We start from the raw sequence: 25,916 nt of genomic DNA on the forward strand, positions 1-25,916 counted from the left end.
GGGTTTTACGTGCCAAAACCACTTTCTAATTATGAGGCACGCCGTAGTGGAGGACTCCGGAAATTTTGACCACCTGGGGTTCTTTAACGTGCACCTAAATCTAAGCACACGGGTGTTTTCGCATTTGGCCCCCATCGAAATGCGGCCGCCGTGGCCGGGATTCGATCCCGCGACCTCGTGCTCAGCAGCCCAACACCATAGCCACTGAGCAACCACGGCGGTTAGAGATATACATACGCGAAATATGTGAAAAGGAACGCCACCAGAGAAAGACGAACCCAAAATGTACCGCAATGTGTGAATGAGCGTCTACAGCTTGCGTGGAACACGATGCAGATAACATGCACGCATGAGAGCGCGGCGCGCTGTTCACCGCCGCGAAGAAGCAATCAGGGGACACACACATATATACACACACAAAAGCTCCAAACGGTTCACTAAGGCTCGTATCACACCGCTTCGCGATGCGGAACGGAGCATTAGCACCTAAAAAGATAACGCTAGAAGTAAGGAAATCCGAAGATGACCGTAGACAGTTGGCTGAGCGAGGTAAATTTAAGTCCTCAAGGGCCCGCGTTGCAATCCGTGAAGTCCCCGTAAAGATGGCGGCGAGCGCCCATCGCCTCTTTTGGTCGTCTGCTAGCCTGAGAACTTCCAGAGAGCAGCCAGACCAAAATCGTCCTGGCAGGTTCTGGCAGCCCGCGGGTAGCTAGAACCGTCCAGCGCGAGCAAACCGAGAAAAACGAAGACGCTCTGGCTGGCTCTGGCAGCCCGCGGGTAGCCAGAAGTGGAAAATCGAAGAAGCCCAGTACTGCACAACATTAGAGGAGGAAAGTGGAAACACCATTCTTGCCACGAAGCAGGCGCCGCTTGCAGTGCGTGCGTGTAGACATTGAGAGGCAATTATCATCACGGCGTGCGCCATTGAACGACACCAAGCGTACACCGGTCAGGCACGCGTAACGCCGCCTTCCTTCCTTCCCTCTCACAGCCAGCGTTGGTGCTCTCGGCGTGGGAGAGGAGGGTGCGCTGTGTCGCCATTTTCCGCGTGAAACCAAAACCTCGTGCGAGAGACAGACGCAGCGGGCCACGATTATCGACTGGACGTGCTGATCCGACCCTCCGCCGCGCGTCATGAGCGGTTACCTGCACGACCTCGATAAACGCCAGCGCAGTGCTCTGGAGCAGGTAAGCCGTGTGTTCCTTGTCCTGCATCCGCTCGTTCGGCGAAGTGAAGCGCCATTCATGGCCCGCGGTAGTTTCGCCTCTGAGAGAACAGAACGAACACCAGCGATGCAGCCGGTGGGTTCGCGGTAGACGCCTTCGACATGTTTGCAATTCCAGTGCGGCAGGGAAGAGACCGCGAAGCCACGCAAAAACGCCTCCTGCAGCGCTACATCCGTAGGAAAATTTCATATAGAACTGCATATATACGCACACACCTATATCTTGTTATACCAGGTTTTTGTAGAATTGAATATTTTTCGCTTTTATTCGGCTGTGAGGCTGTTCCGTCTTTTGAGGTAGGGTTCTGGTGGAGGCAGAAATTGCATGCCGGCGCGGAACGTCCTATTGTCCAGGCAGCTAATTAACAAGATCCAGTAATTAACTTTTCCTAAATATTCATGTTGGTGCACATGTTAGAAGTGCGGAATTCAAGCCGAAAAGTTGTCATTTCTGCCTAGCAGACATTCCAGGTGCAGCACCAATTTCTAGATACCTGTATGCGCTGTGAAGTACATTGACGATCCAGGCAACAGTTGACGAAAAGCGCACCTTTAGCAGTTGTGGGCGAACATAACTACTATGTCATGGCATTTTTAAGCAAAGCTGGGGAGAAGTATGTCGGAAACGGTGCGACATAGTCTTAAGATTTTTGCGAAGGAAGCGTAACTTGACTACTGCTTTATTAATTTCGTGAAGCACCCTTTGAACCTCCGGCAGCCGTGCACTCTGAGTGCCTATATCTCTGTGGCTGTCAAATACACGTTCTTCGTGCAATGTACACAAAGTAGGGTACACATCTTGTCATGACCCGTGTACAGGAAGATATGGTTGAAGATCAGTAAGCCGATAGCGATATGCTTTTTTGGCCTCTTTTTCCATGCGAGCGAACGTCTAATGGCAGGCATAAAAATGTTAATTTCGGCAAAGGATGCCAAAATATGTAAAAGTACATGTATATATATGTATTCACTGACTGCTTAATTATTCAATCGAATAATTAATCAATCAAGTGATTAAGCGTGGCGGTGTATTATCATAAGGGGTAGAAGGAGTAGGTCGAGGCGCTATGAGTCTGCTCAGAAGAGCCTTCACCTTTGGCATATTGAGCGAGTTGAAGAACTTAAGTGTGTCTGCGGGAGTATTGTCTACTTCATCGAGGCTGATTAGCCTGTGGGCGCCGAGTTTACTGAATGCAGATGAAACGTGCGGGCAGCCCGATGAGACGCTTAGTGGACGAAATAAGGCTGCCATTGTTGGTGCAAGTAGCCAGTTATCAGTCGAGACACTGGTGAGCGGCGCTGGATCGCACATGCTGTCGGCGGTCGGCGTGGATGTGCGTCAGTGCAGGCGCTGGAGTTTGTTATCAAGGAAGCCATCCACGGCATCTGGATACCGTGTACAGAGGTCAAGACACATGTATATGCAACGCGCTCCTGACGGTCAAAGCCAGAGTATGAGGCAACCAGCAGTGCGAGAAAAGACATTTCGTAAACATAGCCGCGCACATCGACATCTAGACGGGTTCGCATCAGGTGTCGTCGCTAAATTCCGCCAGTGCAAACCAGAGCGGTTGACCCGCGCGTTCTGTAGGCAAGTGTCTTGACTTCCGTACGTCTGCAGCAATACGCGCGCTGGCGTTATCCGTTGTCAAGGCGTTGTCTCAGCCGACACACAGCAGTCAAGATAAGGCAGCTATTTTTGGTATGAGCAGCCTTTGGTATGGTCAGTAGAGACGGGCGTCATCAATTGATATTTATAAGGTGTAACGAACTAAAACAGCATCGGGGATATGACGCACAGCTTGCGTCACACTTAACACCAACGCTCCTAATGCACCTTTCTGCTCCACTTTCGGAAAATGCTGGAAATGCCTTCTTCACGGGACTTAAAAGGCGCATTAGTAAAATGGACCTTCCTTCTGAAGCATTCGATGCTTGCTCGTTGCAGCGTACTTCGGTTAAAAATTCTCCTCTAGAAATGTGTCATCATTCTTCGAGTTAAGTCTTTGAGCAGCTGTGCACCATAGTGGAAGGCTGCAGTTCTATTTGGCCACCTCGGCCCCTTTCACAAAAATGTATTATGCGAGAATTGTTCTTAAAAATTTTTCAGGCATGCTTTATAATCATATTGTGGTTAAACTTGAGCCAGTGGTGTACATATCATTTGCGAAGACGACCGGCCAGTAGGAAAGAGAACTTACGAACGGAAAGCTTTTCGAATTCGCCCACGTTCTTGCACGTCGACACACCATAACGCGGCCACCAAGCTCGAGTTTTAAAAGCGGGACCGTTTTCTTAGTAGCTGTATATCGCAGCCAGTGCATTATACCGTGGAATGTTCTAGATTTCTCACTTTGCACTCCTCTGTTGCTCAAGTCTCGCGTAAAGATCGTATTTTATGATTGTCTGGGTTTTTCGATGTCAAACATATCATGGCTAGTTGCATGGCTTTAAAGAGAAAGCGCGAGGTTGCCTTGGAAATAGCGAATACATATTTCGTATAACGTGTAAAAGCACATGTAATGCTCAAGATGTGAGTTCGGCTCCATTCTGCGTCAAGTTGTCTTTTCCCTCACTTTTCCGTTTCCTTAATGTTCTTGCATTTCAGTGAAAAGTGACGATTCATTTCACCCCGTGTTTCCCCGGATCCAGTGTCTGATGCCTTCGCGTGGTTGTAACCTCTGAAATAAACGTGTTATGTGCGTTACTTCCTAGAACACCCGAGACACATCCTTAAGACGCCACTTAAGGCAGGGACATACGAAGAACAAAGGACATGTGCTGCTGTCCTGCGTTCTTCTGTTTGTCCGAGTGTTAATTGGTGCAGTTCAAGATTGGTCGTTACCACGGAAAACCAAAACACGAAGATTAGGGCCTCAGTCTTGACGATACACGCTCTGGTAAATTTCGCATGTGTCTAAATAAACGTGTGTGCTCATTACCCTATAGTGTTAGTCATCGTCAGCGCGCACCAAATCCGGCGCGATAGATAACGATTGCGAGACCCTACCAGAGCCACATCCTAACCCAATTCGTTGCTATGCCCGATCATTCTAAAATTAGCTCAAGGCATTGCTGTTCCGCTGCTGCCGGGCTGGCGCCTCGCTTCGAAAGAAAGCGAACGCACGTTACCGAAGGAACGAGTAAATGCCTCAACTTCGTGCAGGCAGAGGGAATGCAAGGGCACACATCCTGCACTTCTAGCACACCGCATGCCATTCAGCTCAGAATTTTTCCTAATTTACAAAATGTAAGGGGAAAATGTATGACACGGCGTATTAGTATTCGAGCTATCGGATACCAATCGAATAGTAATGTTATTCAAGTCATATTCGATTTGCGAATTCATTATTCCAGATTATAAAAAGCTCGTCTGTGTTCGAATACACCGAATGACAACCCCCTATTAGAATCTCGACGCAGAAAATCCTATGCAAGAAGGCATTGTTCCCAGTGACTCTGCAGGAGATCCCAGGTTTTGTGGGGGCGCCGAGGCACCGCTCCCTGAGCGAAAGCCGCGAGTTTGCCGACTCCTCAGTCCTTTCCGGTCCTTCCTTAGGAATGCATCGCTTTTACGAAAAGTACCGGCTTTTGTTTCAATTTATGCCACGAAAAGAGTTATTCCTCAGTCTCGCACTGTTTTCATCAGTACAAGGCAATGTGTAATGTTGTATCATTGCACTAATATCCATCTGCCAACACAACTCTACGTGCACTGGTGAGGTGAACAGCCCGGTGAGCTGCTCTTGGTTCGTTTCATTGCTGCGATGCGGCGCTGCACCAGGCAAATGAAATCAATTGTTTGCCTTGAACGAGTTCTTCGGTTGACCGGATGAACACCCAGTTATGAACGGCATATTCCATTCATGCATCGAATGATGCAAATAAGCTTCTTTCTTTTTTCTTTCACTTTTACCGCACATACTCCATGCAAACATTTCATTTTACTTTTTTTAAGAACGATAAATTATGCGGCGTTCAATTGATATAAAACGGTCGTTTCTTTTTTAAATATTCGTTGTGGATGCGATTCGGAAATTTGCCGCGCTGGACAGTGTGCCGGCATTTGGCGTGGAAGCCCCAGAATTGTGGCCAGTAAGCACAGCCGTAACAAAAAACGCACGCAAGATGCTGCTAGTTGCCACACTAATATTATCGCCATTTGACGGACACTGCAGGGCGAACTCGTCCCACTAGCCAGTTGCTATGCCTTGTACTTGCTGCTGGCGCCCTATTGTGAGGGCAATTACCACCTAACCCTCTCTCGCATTCAATGGCAGTGCGTCGCTGAAGTGTGTAGTGCAGTTGTACTGGCAGTTGTTCGAAATAATTGGGCAGCATGCCACTAGCGCAATTTGCCAGCACTCGAGAAGCAGACACTGCAGATGCCCAAAATGCTGGACCATTTGCCGCAGTTTCGCACGGCGGTGGTGGATGTCCGGCGTCCGGATGACACCGACGCCTACTTGCTGCGATGGTTACGAGGTGAGCACTACCGTGCTGTGAATCCTTATTTTACCCTGTGAAAAAAAAAACACAAGTAAACACAGGACTTTTATTTTATTTCATTGCAGTTTTCAACCGAAACTTGATACATTCTTTGTTTTACAATATTTTTCTTTTTTCTGTATACGTTGAAGTACAGTATTTTTTTAAAACTTAGCAAAATTTGTCCTAATAGGGTAAATGGAAAATGCTCCATGTATTTTGAGAACGAAATGTATTTTATTCTTTTTTTTTTGTTAACCACGATTCGCATTTGTGGGCAGTTTCACTACCGGCGCAAGTGTAGGCTGACAGATTTTATTTACTCGATCCGGTTAGCCTCAATTTCTAAATAAAGATACAACTGCTGGCCAGGCCAGCCCTACCACTCAGAGAATTGCTCCATAGCATACTGTTACAGTTGATGCTTGGATGCGTAGCGTAATGCTAGATGTCGTCACCAATTGTTCTGTCAGTTCCCATATGCTGTATGCAACCTGATTATCGCTCCTTGTTTGATCCACTGCAAAGGCATCGTTGTACTTGACTCTTTCGTACTGCTTGAATGCTGCAGTCATGAGTGGTGTAAGTGTCACTCCTAAGTGTAAGTGTAAGGCACACTAAGTGTCACAGCGTATGCCTAAATGAAACACGTGCAAAGTCAAGGCGTGCCTTCGCTTTAGACGTGGCTTGTCCTTCGTTGTGTAGACATCTATTGAGAGTCCTGAAGTCACGTTAGTTTCGGCTTTCTTCATTGTGCAAGGCGGTTTGAAATCCCCCGCAGAAACAATGTCAAATCTTGCTCAAGTCGCCCCATACTTTCTCTTATTTCCAATCAGAAAACAAAAGCTAAATCACCTATCGCACACGCGGGCGCTTTTACTCATTATTTTAAGAAAGCTTATCAAGGCATGTTTCCATCAGGTATTTAGCAAAGAGAACCTGTACGACAGATGTGTCTACACAGTGTGCAGTAGTTGTCAGTTACCGAAGGTGACGGCATCGGCTATATCAGACCCGACTATCCCACCTCGCCGTTAAAGAGTGAAGGTATCCTTTTCCGCAAGAAAATGCCCGCAAGTTTTATGGATACAGCGTTTCACGCAAAAGATAGTCACAGCGACCGACTCTTCCTAATAAACAATGTTATCTAATAATCTGTCGTGTGGCGTGATTTCTCCGGTGATTACGGCACACCTTAGGCCTATACGAGAAGAAAGGGGGTTAACCGAGGGGCCCGATTTTTATTAGTCGTATCATAAGAAGCCAATAAACACTGACACCAAGAACAACATATGGGAAATTACTTGTGCTTAATAAATGAAATAAAGAAACGATAAATTAATGGAAATTAAAGTGGATGGTAGAAACAACCTTTTTTCCACTTTAATTTCCATTAATTTATTGTTTCCTTATTTCATTTATTGAGCAGAAGTAGTTGTAAAGCACAAGTATGTTGTCCTTGGTGTCAGTGTTTATTGGCTTCTTATGATACGACTTAGGCCTATACGTCACTTGGATCCGACCTTGAGCACTCAGTATCAAAGAGACGAAAGAAAGAATAAAAAAGTTGGTGCAAGAATCAACCTCCAGTCGAAGTCGACGAATGACAAGGTCTTCCACAGCTAGCTGTGTGTGAGCTACGGGCGAAGTCACTGCTTACCACACTTTTAACGCGTCACTCCTCAGGTGAATGGGTTGGGAGTAGCGTACGACTGAAATTCGTTTTTTACTGCACCATCTTCGGGATCGGCCCATATTTTGAGCTATGATGACGGGTTAGTAATTTAAATATTTTAGTGATTTAACACATCCAAACTACGTTCTGATATGAAGTACGCGGATGTGCGTCTGCTTTTGAGCTTCTTGTATTTGCAGGCGTTGTCGCCTTAGCTTCCCGCAGTGCGTCGAGCACACGCTCCGCACGCAGCAGAACGTTGTTTCTGCATCGAGACCGAGAAAGCGGTCTTGGCGCGTGTGCCCTTGCTCCACCGCGACTAGCTTTTCACAGGAGCTCCTCGGCTGGCGACCATTAGGACGCGGAAGCATGTTTGCGCGATGTGACGGACGCGGTGCTTCCCGGCAGAAACCGCGCGCCGACGTGTGCTGCCACGACTACTACGTGTGAGAAGACGATGGCACGATGTATATTTACCATGTATGTTTCCATGTAAACGATAAGAGGCTAGAAATTTACCCGATACGGAGAAGTGGTGGTCACTAACTCAGAAAGACTTTGTCTTTAAAACAGTTAATCGGAACGAAAATTCCGCTTTGCTGCCATACGTTTTGAACGAGAGAAGAGGAGATGACAAGGATGAGAGAGAAAGAGAGAGACGACGTGCGTACACAACGCGCACAGTCGTCAACACAAGTTAATATGGCTCCGTACTTAATCCATTTATCTAGTGCGTTTTTCCTTTAATTCGAACGCGTTCTTTTTTTTTCAATAGAGGAAGCTTACAAAAATTTAGTCGTATCACGTAACTACTGATAAACCGTATGTCTGGTGGACGTCACTTCCAAGAAAAACAAAAGCGATGCAGTCAATATTTAAACTAATTACAATATTTCTTTACGGCACCGTTTCATATCGTAAAGTTAGAGTACATCTTCATATTAACCTAGTTACGTGTTTCTACGTTTTAAAATGGTCATGTAGACGGAAATAGCTGGGTCCTGGAAGCTGCGACTCAAGGTACAACACTTCTGCGACGTCGAGGTTCGCGTGAAATAAAGCTGCCGTCACGCTGACTTCTTCGCACAAGCCGATTGGCGCTTTGCTCAGCCACCGATTCAACGCGTAGCCATTTCAGCAGCAGAGGCGAGACCTACCGCGTTATAACGTGACATGCCGTAGCTTCTTTTTACGCCGCAATAATACGTCAATCAGGGGAAGTATTCTTGGAAGGTCGCTTTCGGAGATATTACTTTCAGTGCGCGCCTATTGGCTGGTTGAGCTTAACCGGATGAGCCAGTTGGCTGGTTGAGCGCTACGTCGCGCGAAGGCGGTAGTATGGCAGAAAGTTATGGTCCGAGAATACGTCCCAAGGGGTTGCGCTAGGCGTAATCAAGTAAATTGAACGAGTAGTTTCACGCCATTTATTTCGGTCCACATGACCACTTTGGGATGCAGAAACGCGCACCTAAACGTTCTTGACGATTCTTGTCAAGTTCTTAACATGAACATGCCCGTAAAATTTACAACTAAGAAGGTAATTATTGTAATATGTTTTATTAGTGATCGAATTGCTTCGCTCGCTCTTTCAAAAAATGTCTGCTATAGAAAATGCTTGATTTCTACAGAAAAATTTCAGTAAATTTAGTAGGTTTTAAGACAAGAAGTTCATGAAGAAGAAATGATGCTGTAAAGTCTGTTGTGCAAAAATTGTAACGATGGTTTCCTCAGCGTCTTCTGCGACTGCAGGTAATGCTGAAGGAAAGTTGAAACCAAACGCATTAGGGAAGCAGCACCTTGATTTGATTTATCTGACAAAGAGTCGCAATTCTGCACTTTCTGACGACAAAAAAACATAGGGGCTTGCTTCTTTTTTTTACCATCGTTACATTAGCTAGACTGATACTTACTGAGTTGTGAAATCTGTCCCACTGATATTCTTCCTTTTTTGCGTTCCAAAAAGTCAATGAGCACCAAAGTAAATAGATTGACAACACGCAATTCGAAATTCTCTCTGTGAGAAAACATTCGGCAGTAATATCCTTGGGCAGTTGAAACGACTTGGTCGAGGCGAGCTTGATCTCCTTGAAGGAACCCTCAGAGGCGTAACGATTCCCTGGCGAGATGATTACTTAAACGGTAATGAAAGAAATGTTATACTACTATGGGAAAATTTGATCAGACGCACCGAACAGGTGCACCTTTAAGTGTACGAAAAGGGCTCACGGAGCGAAGGTTATATATAGCGCGCGTCTTGGCCTCAACCTCTGATGTTATCACAAGCCTATAGGCGAAATTTGTTGAGCGGTTAAAGATACTTTCGTTCGAAGGAGGAAATTCACCACTGTTTGCCGTAGTTTATGTGACGTATGGCGTATGCGCAGCACGTGAGTTCGACACTGCCCGGGCGGAGCACATGTTTCGCCAGGTGAGTCAGTCAAGTGCGCCCTGGCGGACACGCAGTCCCTGCCTCATGTTTCGCTTTCCAAACAGCATCTGCGATGGCGGCAGCTGTGTGACGTGGACAGCCTGCTTACCGACTATCAGGTGCCCAAGGTGAGTTCGTAGATATCCGTGCTTCGCCTCACACTTCACTTTGCACCACAATATGCCATGGCAATAGACTCTATGCCCTAATGAATAAGTAATATCTGTACTAATGAGTGCCCTTTAACAATACAGGTCCAGCTTGACGGCGTGTTGTCTTCATAGAACAAAGTCTTCACGGTTTCCAGTGGTGTAAAACTTTTTGGCGGGTAACCGAAGTTGTAATCGGTGCAGTGTATCGCCCACCTGGGACAAGTGCAGCAGCTATCGAGAGACTGAATGATTTCATGCATTGCCTGCGTGTACAAAACAAGAACGTTATTGTAGCAGGTGATTTTAATGTTCCTGGAGTATTGTGGGACAGCATGTTTCCTGGAAGTAGGGAATGCGAGTCTGCCACCGCACTAATCGAAATGTGTTTTTCGCACAGTCCTCACCAAGTTGTCAATGAATGCACTCGTGTCCAGCAAGCCAGCAAATCTGTCCTTGACCTTATATTTCTCAGTGAAAACTTGTTCCTCCGGCCACACAAAGTTGATATTTTCCCTGGAATTTCTGATCATTTCATCGTTGGCATAACACTAACGCTGCAGCAAAATGGAAATGTATCCCGACGTGTTTCGACTTAGAGGGACTGCAATATGGCCGATGATGCGGCTATACTTGACGAATTGGACATTTCTTTTGAACGGTTTAAGAGCTTTGTCTCCAAGAAAATACGGATATAAACAAAGTTTGGCTAATGTTTAAAGCCCTTGTACATGAATGCATAGCCCAGTTTATGCCCTTGAGGGAAAAAAAGAAAACGTGTGCATAACCCCTGGATATCACGCGAAATTATCCATTTGAAAAGGAAGATACAACAATCCAAAGCAAGGTGCAAACGTGTTCACGATCTAGATCTGTTAGAACAGATTATTGCGCTCAAAAAAGAGTTTGTAAAATTTGTAAAAAGAAATTGTAAAATTTGTAAAAATGTAAAAAGAGTAAAATTTTGATCTGGTTGAAATCATTCCTACCTCGTTCCCTAAACATTCGTGCTAATGGATCACGGGAAGACAAAAAAAGGGGGGGGGGGGGGGCATCGGTAAAGTTGTGGCCTAAGTTCGAGCATTTTAGCCAGGGTCTCCAGCCCGCGAATACACACAAAATTGCCACGGAACTGGCCGCTCGAGGCACTTTTCGTGTATTTGCGGGCTTAATTCACACTCGGAAAACACTTTTATGTAGCGCGTGCTGAGCAACAGAAAGTTGTATGGGGAGTTTTTCATGTTTCTGTACAATTTTCTCATTGACACTTTTCATGTATTACATCTGAGAAGTTGATTACTTACTAAGACTAATTATGTAATTAGGCAGACTGCAATATTTATCTGAGCATCTCCAAGCCACGGCAAATAACATTACCTTGGTGCTGTCCAGCTACGTGGCTTTTGCATATTTTAAATCTTGGTGCATGATTGTTGGGATATATGTCAGGCGCGGTTGCGCATGGAGGGCGTACGCTGACTTGCATGCTTATCGAAGTTCATCATTCTGTTATATATTGCGTCAACAATGGTGGTAACGTTTTGTTTTCGCTGCAGGTTGTTTTAGCCTGGCAGTCACTGTCGGCAATGGGTTGCTGGTCATGGCCGGCCACTGGCTATCCAGCGCCGGCAGTAGAAATTGTTGGCCTCGCCAACAGGTGTGCATGAGGAACAGTCGCACAGTCGGGCAGCTGAGGCAGACGAAGCTCGCGCGCCGTCTAATCCCACACATTCAAGTCTCTCTCGCAGTTATTGCAGTTCCAGACAGAGCATGTAGTCACTCAGCTTTCCACCACTTTAAGTAAATAGAATCAATTAGGCAATTCTTGGCCTCTGCGAGAAACGTTGCTGGAGGTGGCGGGCCGCGGCTGATACCTGCTTGCTATCCATTAAAGGGGTCCCGAACCACGCCCCCGATTCGGTGAAAAACACGGCCCGCGGATCGCATACGCTCTGTGAACATCTCAGCCAAATTTTGCAGTCGTGCGAGGTGCGTGGATGTCGCAAGTGGAGCACGAAATCACATTTTTCACAAACGCTTTCTTGTCAACAGAAGCCTGCTCCTCAATCTTTTCCGGACGCTTTATTTCGTAATATAGCAGATTCCCATGCACGGCTGCGGTTGGCTAATAGCTGACGTTAGTCAAGAAGGGCGTTTGGATCATTGTGCTTTTTCCTACTGTTACTGCATATATTTATTCACGCAGTTTAACCGACGCGCTGAAGTAAGCGAAAATCTGCATTCGAATTTCAATAATTATTACGTGCTTCCGGATGAAGCCGACTATCGCCTGCTCACGCTCGGCTGCGGTCGCCCTTGTAGAACTAGAGCTTTGGCTGCTCTGTTTATCGGTGTCGTAGCCGTCGGCTCCCGCTAATGTCGTTTAGATTTGAACATTTCACTACGCTCGAACGCCGCCGAGTTAAGGTCAGACCGCACGCACGCTTACGAGCCGCCGCGCTCAATCCTGCCCGTTCTTGGTTAGACGCCTTGGTATTAAGCTATCGATAGCGCTTCAAAATACGGATGTGGCTACCATCCGTCGCACGAGCTGGCACGATGTGAACAGCGAACGGGATGTTTGATTGCCAATAACTCCGCTTCTATTAAACGCACTGAAGTACTTGTTGCGGCCAAGTATTTCGGAAATAGTCGATATTATCTTCAAGCGCATTTTTGACTTCGATAAAAAGTGGTTCAGGAAGGCGTTTTAAGAAGGCGTTTTATGGCGGCTGGCCTGTGGCAGCCCCTGGTGTGCGGTCTGTACATTGAAAAGTTCTATACATCCGCGGCCAGAAGTCAGGAGCAGTTTTCGGAGGTTAGTATTCCATTGGCTGGCCGCCTTCACTAATGATATGTCATACGTCACATTTAGCTTTCATCGGCCCTTATGAAGAATCGTAGCGCAAGTGCTTTTTTGGAGATAAAGCCTTCTTTGGCGACTTGAGATTGATTTGGGGTTACCGAAATCTAGGTATGTGGCTGCCACTTTATGACCACATTTTAAAGATAAGGCCGGTTCGGGCACTTTAGCGCACGCAAGCGTCAAAATTTATCTTGCAACGCAAAAGATTAATCAAGTTAGCGTGCAGTAATATTGCGCAGTTAGCGCAAAATGTTCCGCAATTAAGCCCAAATTATCTTGTTCAACCAGCGCGCGCCTAAAAACACATCTGAAAAGGTTTCTTTACTCGACGAAAAATATGGGCCGATCATAGAGTTAGCGCAATCCGTACATGTGGACTGATCTTGCAGGTAGTGTAACTTAAACAAGAAACTACATGCTAGAATAATGCAATCAAGAAGTTACACTGTCTTTCTTCCATGTCAACCCCTTTCAACTCGCGTTCTTGAGGTTAAGGTCCCAGGAGCACAACGCCACTATGCCGCTCGATTCTCTCATGTCGACATATTACTGTAGAAGCGTGTTGACAGATCATTCCCCGCAGGTGATGCGCGAACACTTTCCGGGAGGCATCCTCGACTGCAATCCCAAGGGACATCCAGTCTGGTTAATAAATATCGGCAGTGTAGACATCAAGGGTGAGTTTCAGTTTCAGTTTATTCAGACATATATTGCCTGAGTTGAAAGAACTAAAGGCAGATTAACTCTTTCTCACTAAGGTCCTTCCACCCATACATTTGCTCAGAAACAGTGAGAATAAAAAAAAGAAAAACAATGACTTTGTGCATTAGAGCACCGCAAAAAAAAATTGTTCAAGAACAGAAGTAACATCCCCATTAAGCATCTTAAATTAACAGGATCACAGAATAATGCAACAGCAATAACCCTGGCAACACATTAAAGAGTACAAGATTGTGCAAGCGTTATACAAAATGTAACATAACCATTCCTAGCAATGTGTAACTGTTAGAGAATGCAGCGGCGTACAAAGGTTATAGAACAATAAAAAAGTTTCTTTATAACTCAAGAACCTATTTAGGACACAGTACCAGACAGTAAGTACATTGTGACTTTTTCTTTAAATTGTGTATAGAAGTACATTGTTGAATAAGTTCGTGGATATAACTATTGTTGCGGAGAAGGTTGGGTATTAGATAGAACAATGTTTGATTACCGTAAATGGTTCGGAATAACGGTATTCTAAATCGCTCGTGTGGGAGATCACAGAGAACATTAGTAGGGTAGCACTGAGCCATATAACTACTCACTTCATTTCCAATTTCCTTGCGAATATACAAGGCGAGCTTAAGGCTGTAAAGTTCGTTAACAGTAAGCAACTTAAGCTTGTCAAAAAATGGCGCAGTGTGTTCAGTTGGTTCCAGATTTTCTGTACAATTATTAACCTTTCAAGGTTCCTTCTTGAAGTCGTACCCCTGATTAAGAGACAGTAATGGAGATGATAATGAACTAGTGAATAGTATAACTGGACCTTCAGCCAGTTTGGTACCAGAGACCTAGGTTTATGTAAGACAGAAATTGATCTAGACATACTGGCTTGTACTTTGTTGATTTGCGGTGTCCAAGTGATGTTTTCATGAAAAAGTGCACCTAAGAATTTAAACAACGGGACACGCTCGATGTCATTATTTTTAAATCGAACAGAAATGGTGTAATATTCGCGCTTATTTATGCCTTTGATTAAAATATATTTAGTTTTACTAACGTTTAATTCCAGCTGGTTACATTCAATCCAGTATGAAAGCGAGATCAACCACTAGTTCGCCGCCTTTTCTAAACCTCTTAAACGGCTGCTAGAGAAAAACAAGCTAGTATCAAACAAGCTAGCTAGTTTGTGGTACCGGCACGATATCATTTATGTAAATAATAACAAATAGTGGACCGAGTATAGAACCTTGTGGTGCACCGAATTTCAAAGGCTGTAGCTGAAATTTATACCCGTGAAGAGGCGTATACTGCAGCCTGTCTGTTAAATAACTGCGTATTAATTGTAGAGCTGCCCCTCGAATGCCGTAATATGGTAATTTTCAAACAGTATATCATGCTTAACCGAGTAAGATGCTTTTCAGAAGTCTAAAAAAATTCCTAGGGTGAACTCCTTATTCTTAGCTAATATTTATTTGATACTAAAGCTGTTTCTGTAGATTTTATTTCGCGAAAGCCGAATTGTTCCTTGACAAGCAATTCACGTTCAGTCTTGTTTTTATTATGTGCTCCAAAGCATTTGAGAATAAGGGTAACACTGAAATCCGTCGATAATTGTTAAGATTATTCATAGGACCACCTTTGTGCAAGACCGCAACCCTAGCTGTTTTCATATCAACTGGAAAAATGCCTGTTGATAATGCTCCCTTACAAATATGTTGCAAAGGTGCTGCTGAAAGGTTAGCAACGAAAATAATTGGATAAGTGGACGCACGTTTGTTTACCTATGATTGAATGCTGGATGACTACAGGATCGCGACCACCGCAGCGCTCCCGCCAGCCTTGCTATACGCACTGAAAAACGTGTGTATAGCAAGGTGATGACGTGAATGACGCTGAGATCGAGTTTCGTGAAGCTTTTGTTTAGGTCTTAAATGTTGTACCCCTTTTCAAGGGTTTTTGCTTTTTTTCATTTTCGTCACAGAAGCCTGTTCAAGCCAAGTGCGTAAATACCTTGTTCTGAGCGCCTGTTACTTATTTTCATTATTACTTTTTCTGCATAGTGACTTCGCCTTAGCTCTAAGCATTGAGAAAGTGGCGATAGTAAACTATGTTCGATGAACATATGCTTTTCTTACTGTTTCTGTGGATTTAGCAGCATGTTCTTAATCGTTTGCGGTAGCTTGTTTTTGGTTCAACACGTGTGACTATATCTGTGTTAAATGCGGTGTTACATGACAGGCCTTTGCGTATAAATAGGACGGTTTCGGTGCAAATAAAACCAGTTTTTAGTCAGCGCTTGCGCTGTGGCTTGTGCTTCTGTGTCTCCGTCCCAGTCGCGCAGTGCCTTTTGAATATATGTGAACCAAGTAGCCCAAATCAAAGATGTAGTAGAAAGTTTCCTACTGCAAACAGAGTTACAGCAACAGTTTGTATCTCTCTCAGAAGGTTACGAACCTCTTACTATTTACTGTACAAGTGGGTATAGTGCAGTCGAGGTAACTTAGTAATGGCTGCTACCTCATCTTGCCCGTTAAATCATTTCCCCCCCCCCCCTGCATTTAAGTGAACTGTAGTTGTTTGTTGAGAACAAAAATACTCACAATTTCTTCAATAACCTACGTTGGGGCACATGTTGTCATTGCGAAACTGAATAGGAGTAGTTGTGAAGTCGTGTCGTCTTAGGAGATCATAAAACTAGCACCATTTTCGAGATATCTGTCCTTAATATATATATATATATATATATATATATATATATATATATATATATATATATATATATATATATATATGTATGCTTTTGTGTGTGTGTATATGTGTGTGTGTGTGTGCACATTCTTGGAAAGGATATCTCGAAAAGGTGCTGCATCCCATTAAATGAACATGCCTGAGCAACTGCTGCGCTCCAATTTCGCAATCGCGAAATGTGTTCTCAATTCAACATTCATAAACACTGATTGCCAATTATTTTATTAGCTACTTGGACGTTTCGATTTATCGTACAAGTAATGACCACCTCTTCAGGTAATCCGCCTAGGAAGGCGCTATGCATGCCCCGTGCGATTTAGAAAAAAGCTCTGTTCAGCCTAAAACAAAACCAAAGAAGAACGAAATAAGCGTATACACTGGTGAGGGTTGTTGCGCTAACTACTTTGAATAACTTACGACTGTTTTGTTTTCACTGGCATTTCGTAATAAAAGTGTATTTTCATCATTCAATAGCGCACTTTACATTGTCGTCCATCAGAAGTTATTTCTAATAGCTTTAAAAAATTATTGAGGACAATGGCATACTTAGGCGCTATTTGCACATGTGCATACACTATACAAACATTTTATGAGAAAGTGTTGTTCGTATGATTGCTTGATTTCTACCGCCCTTCTTCTGCTTCGTATGCTAAATTGTACTGTTGTTTTCTTCCAAGTGTTAATTTATGGTTTCTTTCAACGTTGTGCCATTTAGAGTCCTATGTTAGAGTGCATGTTAAGTACATATGTGTGGATGTTAAATATGTAGAGCATGTTATATGCCTATGCCATATATGTAGAGTACGTTTTATATATATAAGTGTATTGCCACATGCCACCTGTTAGCCTTCGGCACTAGAAAGGTACGGGCTTGCACACTCTTTAACTTTTGTTCGTAAAGACTTTGGTTTCGCGCCCTGTTCCTGTACTTCACTAGCGGCACACTGGCGGAGGTAGTCCTTGCAGGCGGCGGCTCTATTTAGCTGTGAGTGTGGATTCAAAAATGCGCGGAGTACCGTCGGAAACATCGGAGCCACAGTGCTTGTACCTCGCACCTCCGCCAGTACGTCGCATGTTAATTGTACGAAGACCACCCGTAACCAACCTCTTTATTAACACCAGCTCCAAAGTGTCCTCTTCTTTCATGCCTATCATGTGCCTTTATAGCGTGGAAGGTTCACGGATGGCACGTGAAATTACGTTGTACGCACAAAATTATATCAATGCATAACACCACATGTGAAAAACTTCACACATGGCGCTATATATAAAAAAAAAACTTGATTCGAAAAGTAGCCGGCGCTTCTTCTTTCCTCTTTTAGATGCATTAGATCGAATGCGCAGGTCGCTAGTGGATTCTTTGGATGGTCGCTGTAATTCGAGCGAAGGAATTGCGGAGGTCCTCTGGATCCAAGTGGGAGATATCTTGCGCCAACCGAACAGCCGGCTGCTTTTCCTAGCAGTGAGACGGAAGGAAGCGAAAGTCGAGGAAAACTTCCGGTAACGCGGTCAGCGCCGTCATCCATTTTAATCGCCGTTGCCGAGAACGGACCGAGAGCCGCCCTTCGTCAGCGCAACCACGGGAAAGGGACACGTGGCCGGGAAACGTGACCTGAATGCGACCAAATTTATCTTCTGGGAGCGCCGACAGGCACTCCCATCCGAACTAGCCGAAACAACCATGCGAAGATGCGATTAGGGACAAGGCCTTTGTAACGTGGAACATTTTGCGAGGTTTGTTTGATGCGGAATCGCCATTTTACTTAATCCCAACAGTAGCTCATTTTCACCGCCTACACACGCACAGACGTACACCCGTGAGCAAAAGTATACGGACCACAAGGTTGCCTATAAAACAGAATTTCTTTGTAATTAACACGTATAAGAGAAAACTGATGACACCACTAGAAAATTTGTAATGCCAAGTTTGGACTGCAATCTTTAATTTCAACTTGCATTAACAGAAAGGAGAAGAAATTAGTTTTATCGCGCGATCCCTGGTCCACATACTTTTGCTCACGGGTGTACATGCGAACGCACGCACACACACTCATGCACATGTGATAAAACCTGGGAATGGCGACGATTGTATATATCAAGTTTATTCTGTTTTCCCTCACGCTCATTTTTCGCACCGTTTCTACATTTGGGAACAGGAAAGCTGATTCTGACTGCATGTAAATGGATTTTTCATTTGTCTAAGCATTGTACGTTGTCTAAGTTGTACTCCTGCAACCAATGCTTGCCGAAGGAAAACAAATGACCCTCGAACACAAAAAGAGGCTCAGCGCCTGACATTAGCTAAAACTTAAGCGCAAATTTAATTGCCCGGCCAATATAAACTGTCATTGTCACTTCCCATCCTCAGGTATGCATTCCTGCTGGACAGGGCCCTAGGCCTTCCATATTCCTTATGGCAACTATGGCTGGCGTCGTGTATTTACCGCGTTTATCAATTATGCATCCAGGTTTTCTACAGGTGCTCTCCCCGTCCGAAATTTGCCGGCACTGCATGTACCTGCTCGAATTGCAGGAGAAGATCAAGAGGGAGGCTTCGCGCAAGGTGACTAAAGGGATTTGCTATTCTCGCTTCGTCTGCTTGTTTTCGTGATGCACGCTCCATAAGGTGAGATTATTGATGCATACTTAAGAAATATCGAAAGGTTATTTCTTAAACGTATAAGAGCTACCTAGCGAAATTTGATTTGTTGAAACCTTGCCAATTCAGTTTCCGTCCTGGCAGTTCAACCAACATCGATTTAATTTCATTAACCGATAATTGAAGTGTTCTGTTGCTAGCGGCAAATCTGTGGGCTCAGAATTTCTAGATTTTACTAAAGGTTTTGGCACCGTTAATCATACCATTCTCATTTCCCAAACTATAATTGTCAGGTGTAACAGGTCACGCTTTAGCTTTTCTAAAATGTTACTTACCTCACCGGGAAGAAACAGCTTGTGCAGGGGACGCTTATTCCGAGTTTAAAGTTATTAATCAAGGGCTACTCCAGGGCTTAAAATTTGGACACCTAATTGTAGTCTTGTATTTACATTAATGACTTGCTTGATTGCCCTAACCATTCTACTAGTGTTCTACACGTTGATTATACCATTATTTTCATATTGTACAATTCTTTAAAAACCTCGCTTCTTAAATTGAACAATCAAATTGAGAAATAACTTAATTTTAAACCCTGTGAAAACTCAGTTCATGATTTTTCAAACAACACAGAGGATGCTGCCGTGCATAGCACAATCAACTATCGACAGTCACCTTATTCCTGCAGAGGACTGTGTGTCATTCCTTGACTAAAGATTAGATCCAAACATGAAGTTAACTAGACATATTGCTTTTGTTAAATAAAAAACACATTTCGATATAAGAACACTGATTAAACCACGAGCATTTTTTCCAGTACACGCATTAGTATCTTTATACTTTGCGTTTATGCATAGTCATACCACCAACGGCTTTGCTTGCTTGTGAAAAACATAACTGTCACCTTTCGTCTATTTAACACGTACAGAACCAGGCTATTGGTACAAATACCAACCGCTCTTGTTACTGTAATGATATCTCTACTTCGAAGTTAACTTTATTTTCCATCTCTACTTTGAAGTTAACTTTATTTTCCATCTATCTGGATTGCTTAAATACGGTTTAAGTATTCTGTTCTTTATATCGGTCAAAAAACAGCTTACTTGCGAATTTATCGATTGCAGATTGCTCACTCACTTGGTTTGCGCATAATTTCACAGTCTACTACCGAATGTAACACCAACTGTGGAAAAATGACATTCTTGTTTTCAGCGTTAATAACATAGAATGACTTACACCGTACACTTAAGTCATCATCTTTAAATACATGCACACATGAACTGAATTGTTTTATTTTCTGTAAATAGTTTAATGCCTGATAGCTGTGATTTTTGTTATATGTTGCGGATCACTTGCGCACACCTTCAACAATAATAAAAAGTAAATCTAACAGTTCGGTAGTATCATGAGAATATGACTTAAAGCTTACAACGAAGGAAGGCTTATGGCGCGTGAGCTGTGATTATTAAAACGCAGTCTGAAGGGGGTTTCAGTTTGTCCAATGCATCAAGTCGCACACGGAGCATTCCAGCATGTACACAACGTTACTCGTGTCGAAGCCGAAGTCGCCTATTAAACTGAAATTCAAATTTGACGCTGTGCTCATTGCTACAGATGTAGTGGTCATGTGGGTGCATGCCTTGCAGTGGGGCTTGTGGCAAGGATGATAGCGAAGTTTAGCTGAGGGTGATATCTTTCATGACGTTACTAAATCACGTAAGTTCTTTTATCTACGGTACACTGCACGTGGTGTTTCGGAAAAATTACTTTGAGGTGATTGTTTTGCAAGAGTAGTTGTAATGCTACTGAATGAAGGTGTTAATGTTTGGTAATGATGCTGAATGTGTAAGAACTAGACAGAGAATCTATTTGAATGAGTGCAGAAAGGTCGACTGAGCTAGGTCAATGCATGATGGTTAGCTACATTAGCAAGATCGTTGCGGGGTCCATTCCATCAGCATGTTTAATAGCATCGTCAACAGTTTCAGGTGAATATGTTTATTTTGTGATGGCATCTTTTTTTTTTTTGTGTGTGTGTGTGGCAGCTTTTCTTCGTCCCACCTTTATATTGCATTTTTTGCGCTTCTTGTCTCTCTCCTCACCATATTTCAATCATCACAGCGCTGGAACACCCAGCACAGTGATGTTAATATTGTGAAAACGTTCATGAACAAAATAAAAAATCTGCTTGCTACAGTCACACGATGATAACTTTTCTTTCTTATGCGACAAACTTGATCAAATTTGGTGTGGTGGTAGTACAGAAAAACTATTTCTCCGTTTTCATGTACTTGTATATAAGCTACCTACAAACGCCAATGTCCTGCTCTCTGCATCGGGAACGCACCGGTGCATTTATCTGTTCGTATTCTTCCTTTTCTGTGTATTTTTTTACCTTTTCTATGCTACTGGTTGTGGCGAGAGTGGAGCGCTAGTTATCATTTTTCTACAGCGGTGATATCTGTCGGATGCAACACCAGTGCTTATGTACTGTTCGCGCGCGAAGATTTGTACGTGTGTGGCTGAGCGCGCGTGTGTTTGCGCGTGTGTGTTTGCGTGTCTCTCGCAAAAGTTCATGCGGTACGTTTCAAAAATAATTTCACAAACAGAGGCATCAAGGTGGCACCCTTCAGAACACTTCCCACTAAACGAAATACACTGGTTGCCACTTATTTCCTTGTTCGATGGAGATTTGGAAGCCCTCTTCCGCTAGATGCGATTTCGTTTCCGTTTGAATGACCGTCACATATTATAAATACCGCCCCCGTAGCATCGATCTGTACTTGAGAGATAAAAAGAAGTCGCACGGGGCTATATCAGGCGAATACAGAGCGTGTTCCAGCACAGTGATAGAATTGGATTCGGGAAATCTCACGCACTTTTATTACCGAGGCTGCAGGGGCATTATTACCGTTCAGAATCCAACGCTCCTCCTCCGACAAATTTACCTGCACGCGGCGCACACGATCTTTAAGACGCACTGGAAGATTGGAGGGGAAGAAAAGTAGGGAAACGACAAAAAAAGGAAAATTACAAAAGCAAAGTTCAAAATAGGGGGTCAGAAAATTTGGTTATGGGAATTCATCGTGCTTTTTGTTTTTATTTCTTTTTCCTATTTTTTTTTACCTAGGTAGGACATTAGGCAGTATAATAGCAAGAACCTGGTGGCGCAACCCACCTCCCCGTCCCAAAGTGGACGTTCATAACATCCATCGATCCATCCAACGCTTCAGGGACTCCACATAGAAAGCTGCGTGAGCTGCTGCATATTCAAGTACAAATTCGTGGTACACAATTCCATGACAGTCAATAAACACAATCAACATGTCTTTGATTTGCGCATTATCCTTCCGTGACTTTCGTGACCTTGGCTCATATTTTTTTTCCGCTTCTTGATTTGCAACTTCAGCTCCATGTCGTTTTCGTAAATTTGTCTCGTCGCTGGTGAAGACGCTCTGAAAATATTTATTGCTGTCAGGTGAATTTTTTCAATCAATGCAACATTGCTTTCGTCGCAACTTTTGCTCAGGGATCAGCTGTAGCTGCTACCGACCCATCTTGGACGAAACCTTTTTTCATTTCCACGTTAGCTGTCAAAATTCAATAAACGGACGATTTTCTCAAGCTAGCAGCTGCTGATTTTTTTGTGAGAGTCATTCGCCGATCACTGAGCGCAAGAGAATGCACACGATTTCATCTTCGCATGAAGCGGAAGGGAGTGTTGTGATTTGGCGTTGTTGCGGTCTTAGTGGTCTTCCCGAGTACACTGGAAATACTTGAACACAGTTCCTTCTTTAAAAAGACCTTTTCATATCTGTTTTGCAGTATTTGATTAATTTCTCCATTATTCTTGCTTAATTTTACAACGGTTTGATATTGACCCTACCTTGTGTCTGTTCGTCGATCTCTGTTTCGACAAATACTAAAAATGTTTGCAGAAGAAGTGCACGCATAACACACTGCAATCTCATACAGCGGCCCGGCTCGTACTAGAAGCCAAACCGCTACTTTCGAGTGGAGAGAGAGAGAGAGCGGCGCTGCTACAGCCTTTCCCAGTTTTTCTCCGACTCACTGCATGATCCGGTGGGACAGATCTCGTATGCGTGCCCACCTACGTGTGCGCACCCATGGGGTGAACACATTGGTGCGCTAACACCAACAGCTTCTAAAAGTACGCCGTAGTGCGGCGCGTCGCTGTCAATTGCAGCGCGTGGTTTCTTTTATATCTTCGCGCACCATTTCATCATTCTCTCACCATTTCAGTTGGGACACTCGATAGATACCCAGTACATCGTTGTGGACCTCGAAGGTTTCTCTATTCGTCAGCTGTACTCTTGGCAAGGCGAGTACCATTCTTTCAAGGTTACTATTTAGTAAAGCCGGGCAAATTGTATCGTGAAGCATGCTACTGCGAGCTCATTCATTCGCGTTGTTTTAATATGTACACGTTAGGGGAAAAAGGTGACCTATTACAATTACAGTTACCGTATTCAAAATTTTGCTTGATTAAAGTGACCAATTGCTGCCCCACGATAGTAATTGGCAAGGACCAGGGAGTAATTAATTACATTTGTGTTACTTTCGGCCCTGCTTGAAATAACTTTGCACAAATGCAGTAAATAGGATAGTACCCCTGCGACGCGGGCACCCGCGAACTCCATTTAACTCCTTCGTCTTTACGTCAAGGGAGTTGCGCTCCCTGTCACGCGGTCTCCCCTGCGCCAATGAAGTTAAATGGAGATTTTGGCGAAGGGAGTTCGGCAATGACCATTACGACTGGATTCAGTACTCTCGTTCCCAGATAGCTACAGCTGCAAAGAAAACCACGCTGATAAAATCGTCTTAGCTTGCGCACTTACAAATTTTAGCATTATTATTTTTTTGCCTTGGATTATACCCCACGTAATGGAAATTTTATTTGTTTTTTTAAGGACATAGCGCCTGTACCCTCTACACCACTGCTCCGCCATGCCGCATTGGGAAATGACGTTCCACCATTTCTTTTGTTAACCGCTTCGTCACTCTTCTGGAAGCGGTGGAGCTCACCACGAACACAGGCACGATTACACAGCACAGAAACACAACTCGAAGCGCACCGGTCGAACAACGTGATCCCATGCTGGCCACCCACGAAAGCACGAGCGCAGTGTGGCCAGCATCGCATCAAGTTCGCTATGCTTGGAAAACAAGTCTTGCGGCAACGTACAGCAAACTTTCTCGCCGTGATTTTATTAGATTACACATTGGACGAAAAAAAAAAGAAAAAAGAAAACTGCCTTTAACGGCGGCTGTATACGTGCGAGCAGTTGCACGCGAAAGTAAGCGCCGCAGCGCCGTTTCTGTCCCATGCGGCGCCCGTCGAAAGCTCGCATTGTGGCGTGTAGCACGGCCGCAACTTCATCGCCGTCAATCTCCATCGGGGAGTTTCGTGTCAACGGAGTGCGCAAGTGCCCGTGTGACAGCGGTATTCGTTGACTTGGTTGTTTCAGTGTGTGCACTGCAGCCCTTGAAATGTTGCTTTTGTTGCCTAACGATTGCTTGTAAGATTTTCTCGTTTTCTCGTGAAGGCATCAGGCAGCGGCACTGGAAACTCGATCAATGAGCTCAGTGGAAGGAAATGCAGTGTTGTAAAGGACAAACACATTGCGAGGAAGACTGTGCTTGCTCAATGTCGCGATACTCGCGTGTGCCTCCTCTATAAGTAGCAATGTTTGATTATTGCTTGGGCTATTGAAGGGCGTTCCTGATAGGGCCAGTGAAAAATGGAAAAATTGGACATTGGTTATTCTCCGGGAACCAACTACTAGGTAGCCATTAACCTCGGGCCACAGAAGGGCCGTTTTCATATTTCGGCCAACGTCTGGTCGACCGTCTCCCACCGCCCTTCTCTCGTTAGCCATTTAGACTTAAACGACTAATTGTGATAGATTCCAGGAGAAATTCATGTTCCCCCAAAAATGTAGCAAAATATGCAATATGATTTACAGTAAAGTTGCATAATATTAAGCCATTTTATTAGGCGCTATTTGAGTGTCAAAATGTATGTGAGTCACGTGTCAGGGCGTATTGAAACGTGCGTTTACCGGCCAAAAGCTTCTGCGCGCGTGAAAGAAGTCTTAGACTGCACTAAGCAGCAACTCTTACTGCCTACGAAGGCTTCTGAAAAGCGCTTCCAAGAGAGATAGATAGGGGGAGAGAATTTTTTATCAAGAGTATGCTGACAGGTCTGATTTTTAAGAGAAGTGTACAAATATGCAAAACAGCAACGTTCAGGTCATTGAGGCATAAAGGTAACCTAATTACAAGTTTTCATCAGTTTGGACAATATCACGTGCAGGCCACCAGCATTCTACTGCAGTTCCCACCAAATCTAAATGCTCATAGCTGTTCGCCTGTAATAGCTGGTCTCGTCAATCAATTGATTAGTTACATGTAATTTATTACTGCAATATGTAATTGAATTGCAGTGGGCGTTAGCGAGTAACCAAAGTAATCGTTAAATTACAATACTACCAAGAATGTTATTGAATAGAAATAATTAATTGTATGTAATTCGTTACGCAAAGGTATTGCATTCTTGCAATAACAAAACGTGTGCGCATGTTCATTCCTTATTGAATTACTTACATATAAGCGTAGACATTTGTTAAGCCTGAATGAATGAATTCTTGGGTGTTACGTGCCAAAACCACGATTTGGTTATAAGGCACGCCGTAGTGGAAGACTCCGGATTATTTTTACCACCCGGGAATCTTTAACACATCTCCAATGCATGGGACACGGGCGTTTTTGCATTTCGCCCCCATCTAAATGAGGCCGGCGCGGCCGGGATTAGATACCGCGACCTCGTGCTTAACAATGGAACACCGTAACGGCTAAGCCACCGGGGTGGTTTGTTTATTGTGTGTCTTCGGCATGGACATGAAATGATACGGTTGTCTCCTGTTCACAGTGATCGAGCTCTTGACTGACCTGCTCAAGAAGTACGAGGCCAACTATCCAGAGTCCCTTGAAAAGGGATTCGTCATTAATGGT

General features: G+C 44.1%; 1 protein-coding gene across 1 annotated transcript in view; it reads left to right on the forward strand.

Annotated features, from left to right (window-relative positions):
* The first annotated feature begins 1,087 nt into the window (after positions 1–1,087).
* The window catches only part of LOC135915731 (SEC14-like protein 2), a 69,380-nt gene continuing 44,551 nt past the window's right edge, over positions 1,088–25,916 (forward strand). Inside the window, exons 1-8 of the mRNA XM_065448855.2 lie at positions 1,088–1,188; positions 5,642–5,711; positions 9,774–9,817; positions 9,883–9,945; positions 13,416–13,509; positions 18,754–18,848; positions 23,145–23,223; positions 25,834–25,914. Coding sequence (XP_065304927.1) covers positions 1,135–1,188; positions 5,642–5,711; positions 9,774–9,817; positions 9,883–9,945; positions 13,416–13,509; positions 18,754–18,848; positions 23,145–23,223; positions 25,834–25,914 — 580 coding nt within the window. The 5' untranslated portion in view covers positions 1,088–1,134. The remainder of the gene's footprint in view (positions 1,189–5,641; positions 5,712–9,773; positions 9,818–9,882; positions 9,946–13,415; positions 13,510–18,753; positions 18,849–23,144; positions 23,224–25,833; positions 25,915–25,916) is intronic.

This window comes from Dermacentor albipictus, unplaced genomic scaffold (assembly GCF_038994185.2).
Source record: "Dermacentor albipictus isolate Rhodes 1998 colony unplaced genomic scaffold, USDA_Dalb.pri_finalv2 scaffold_22, whole genome shotgun sequence".
Classification (NCBI taxonomy): domain Eukaryota; kingdom Metazoa; phylum Arthropoda; class Arachnida; order Ixodida; family Ixodidae; genus Dermacentor; species Dermacentor albipictus.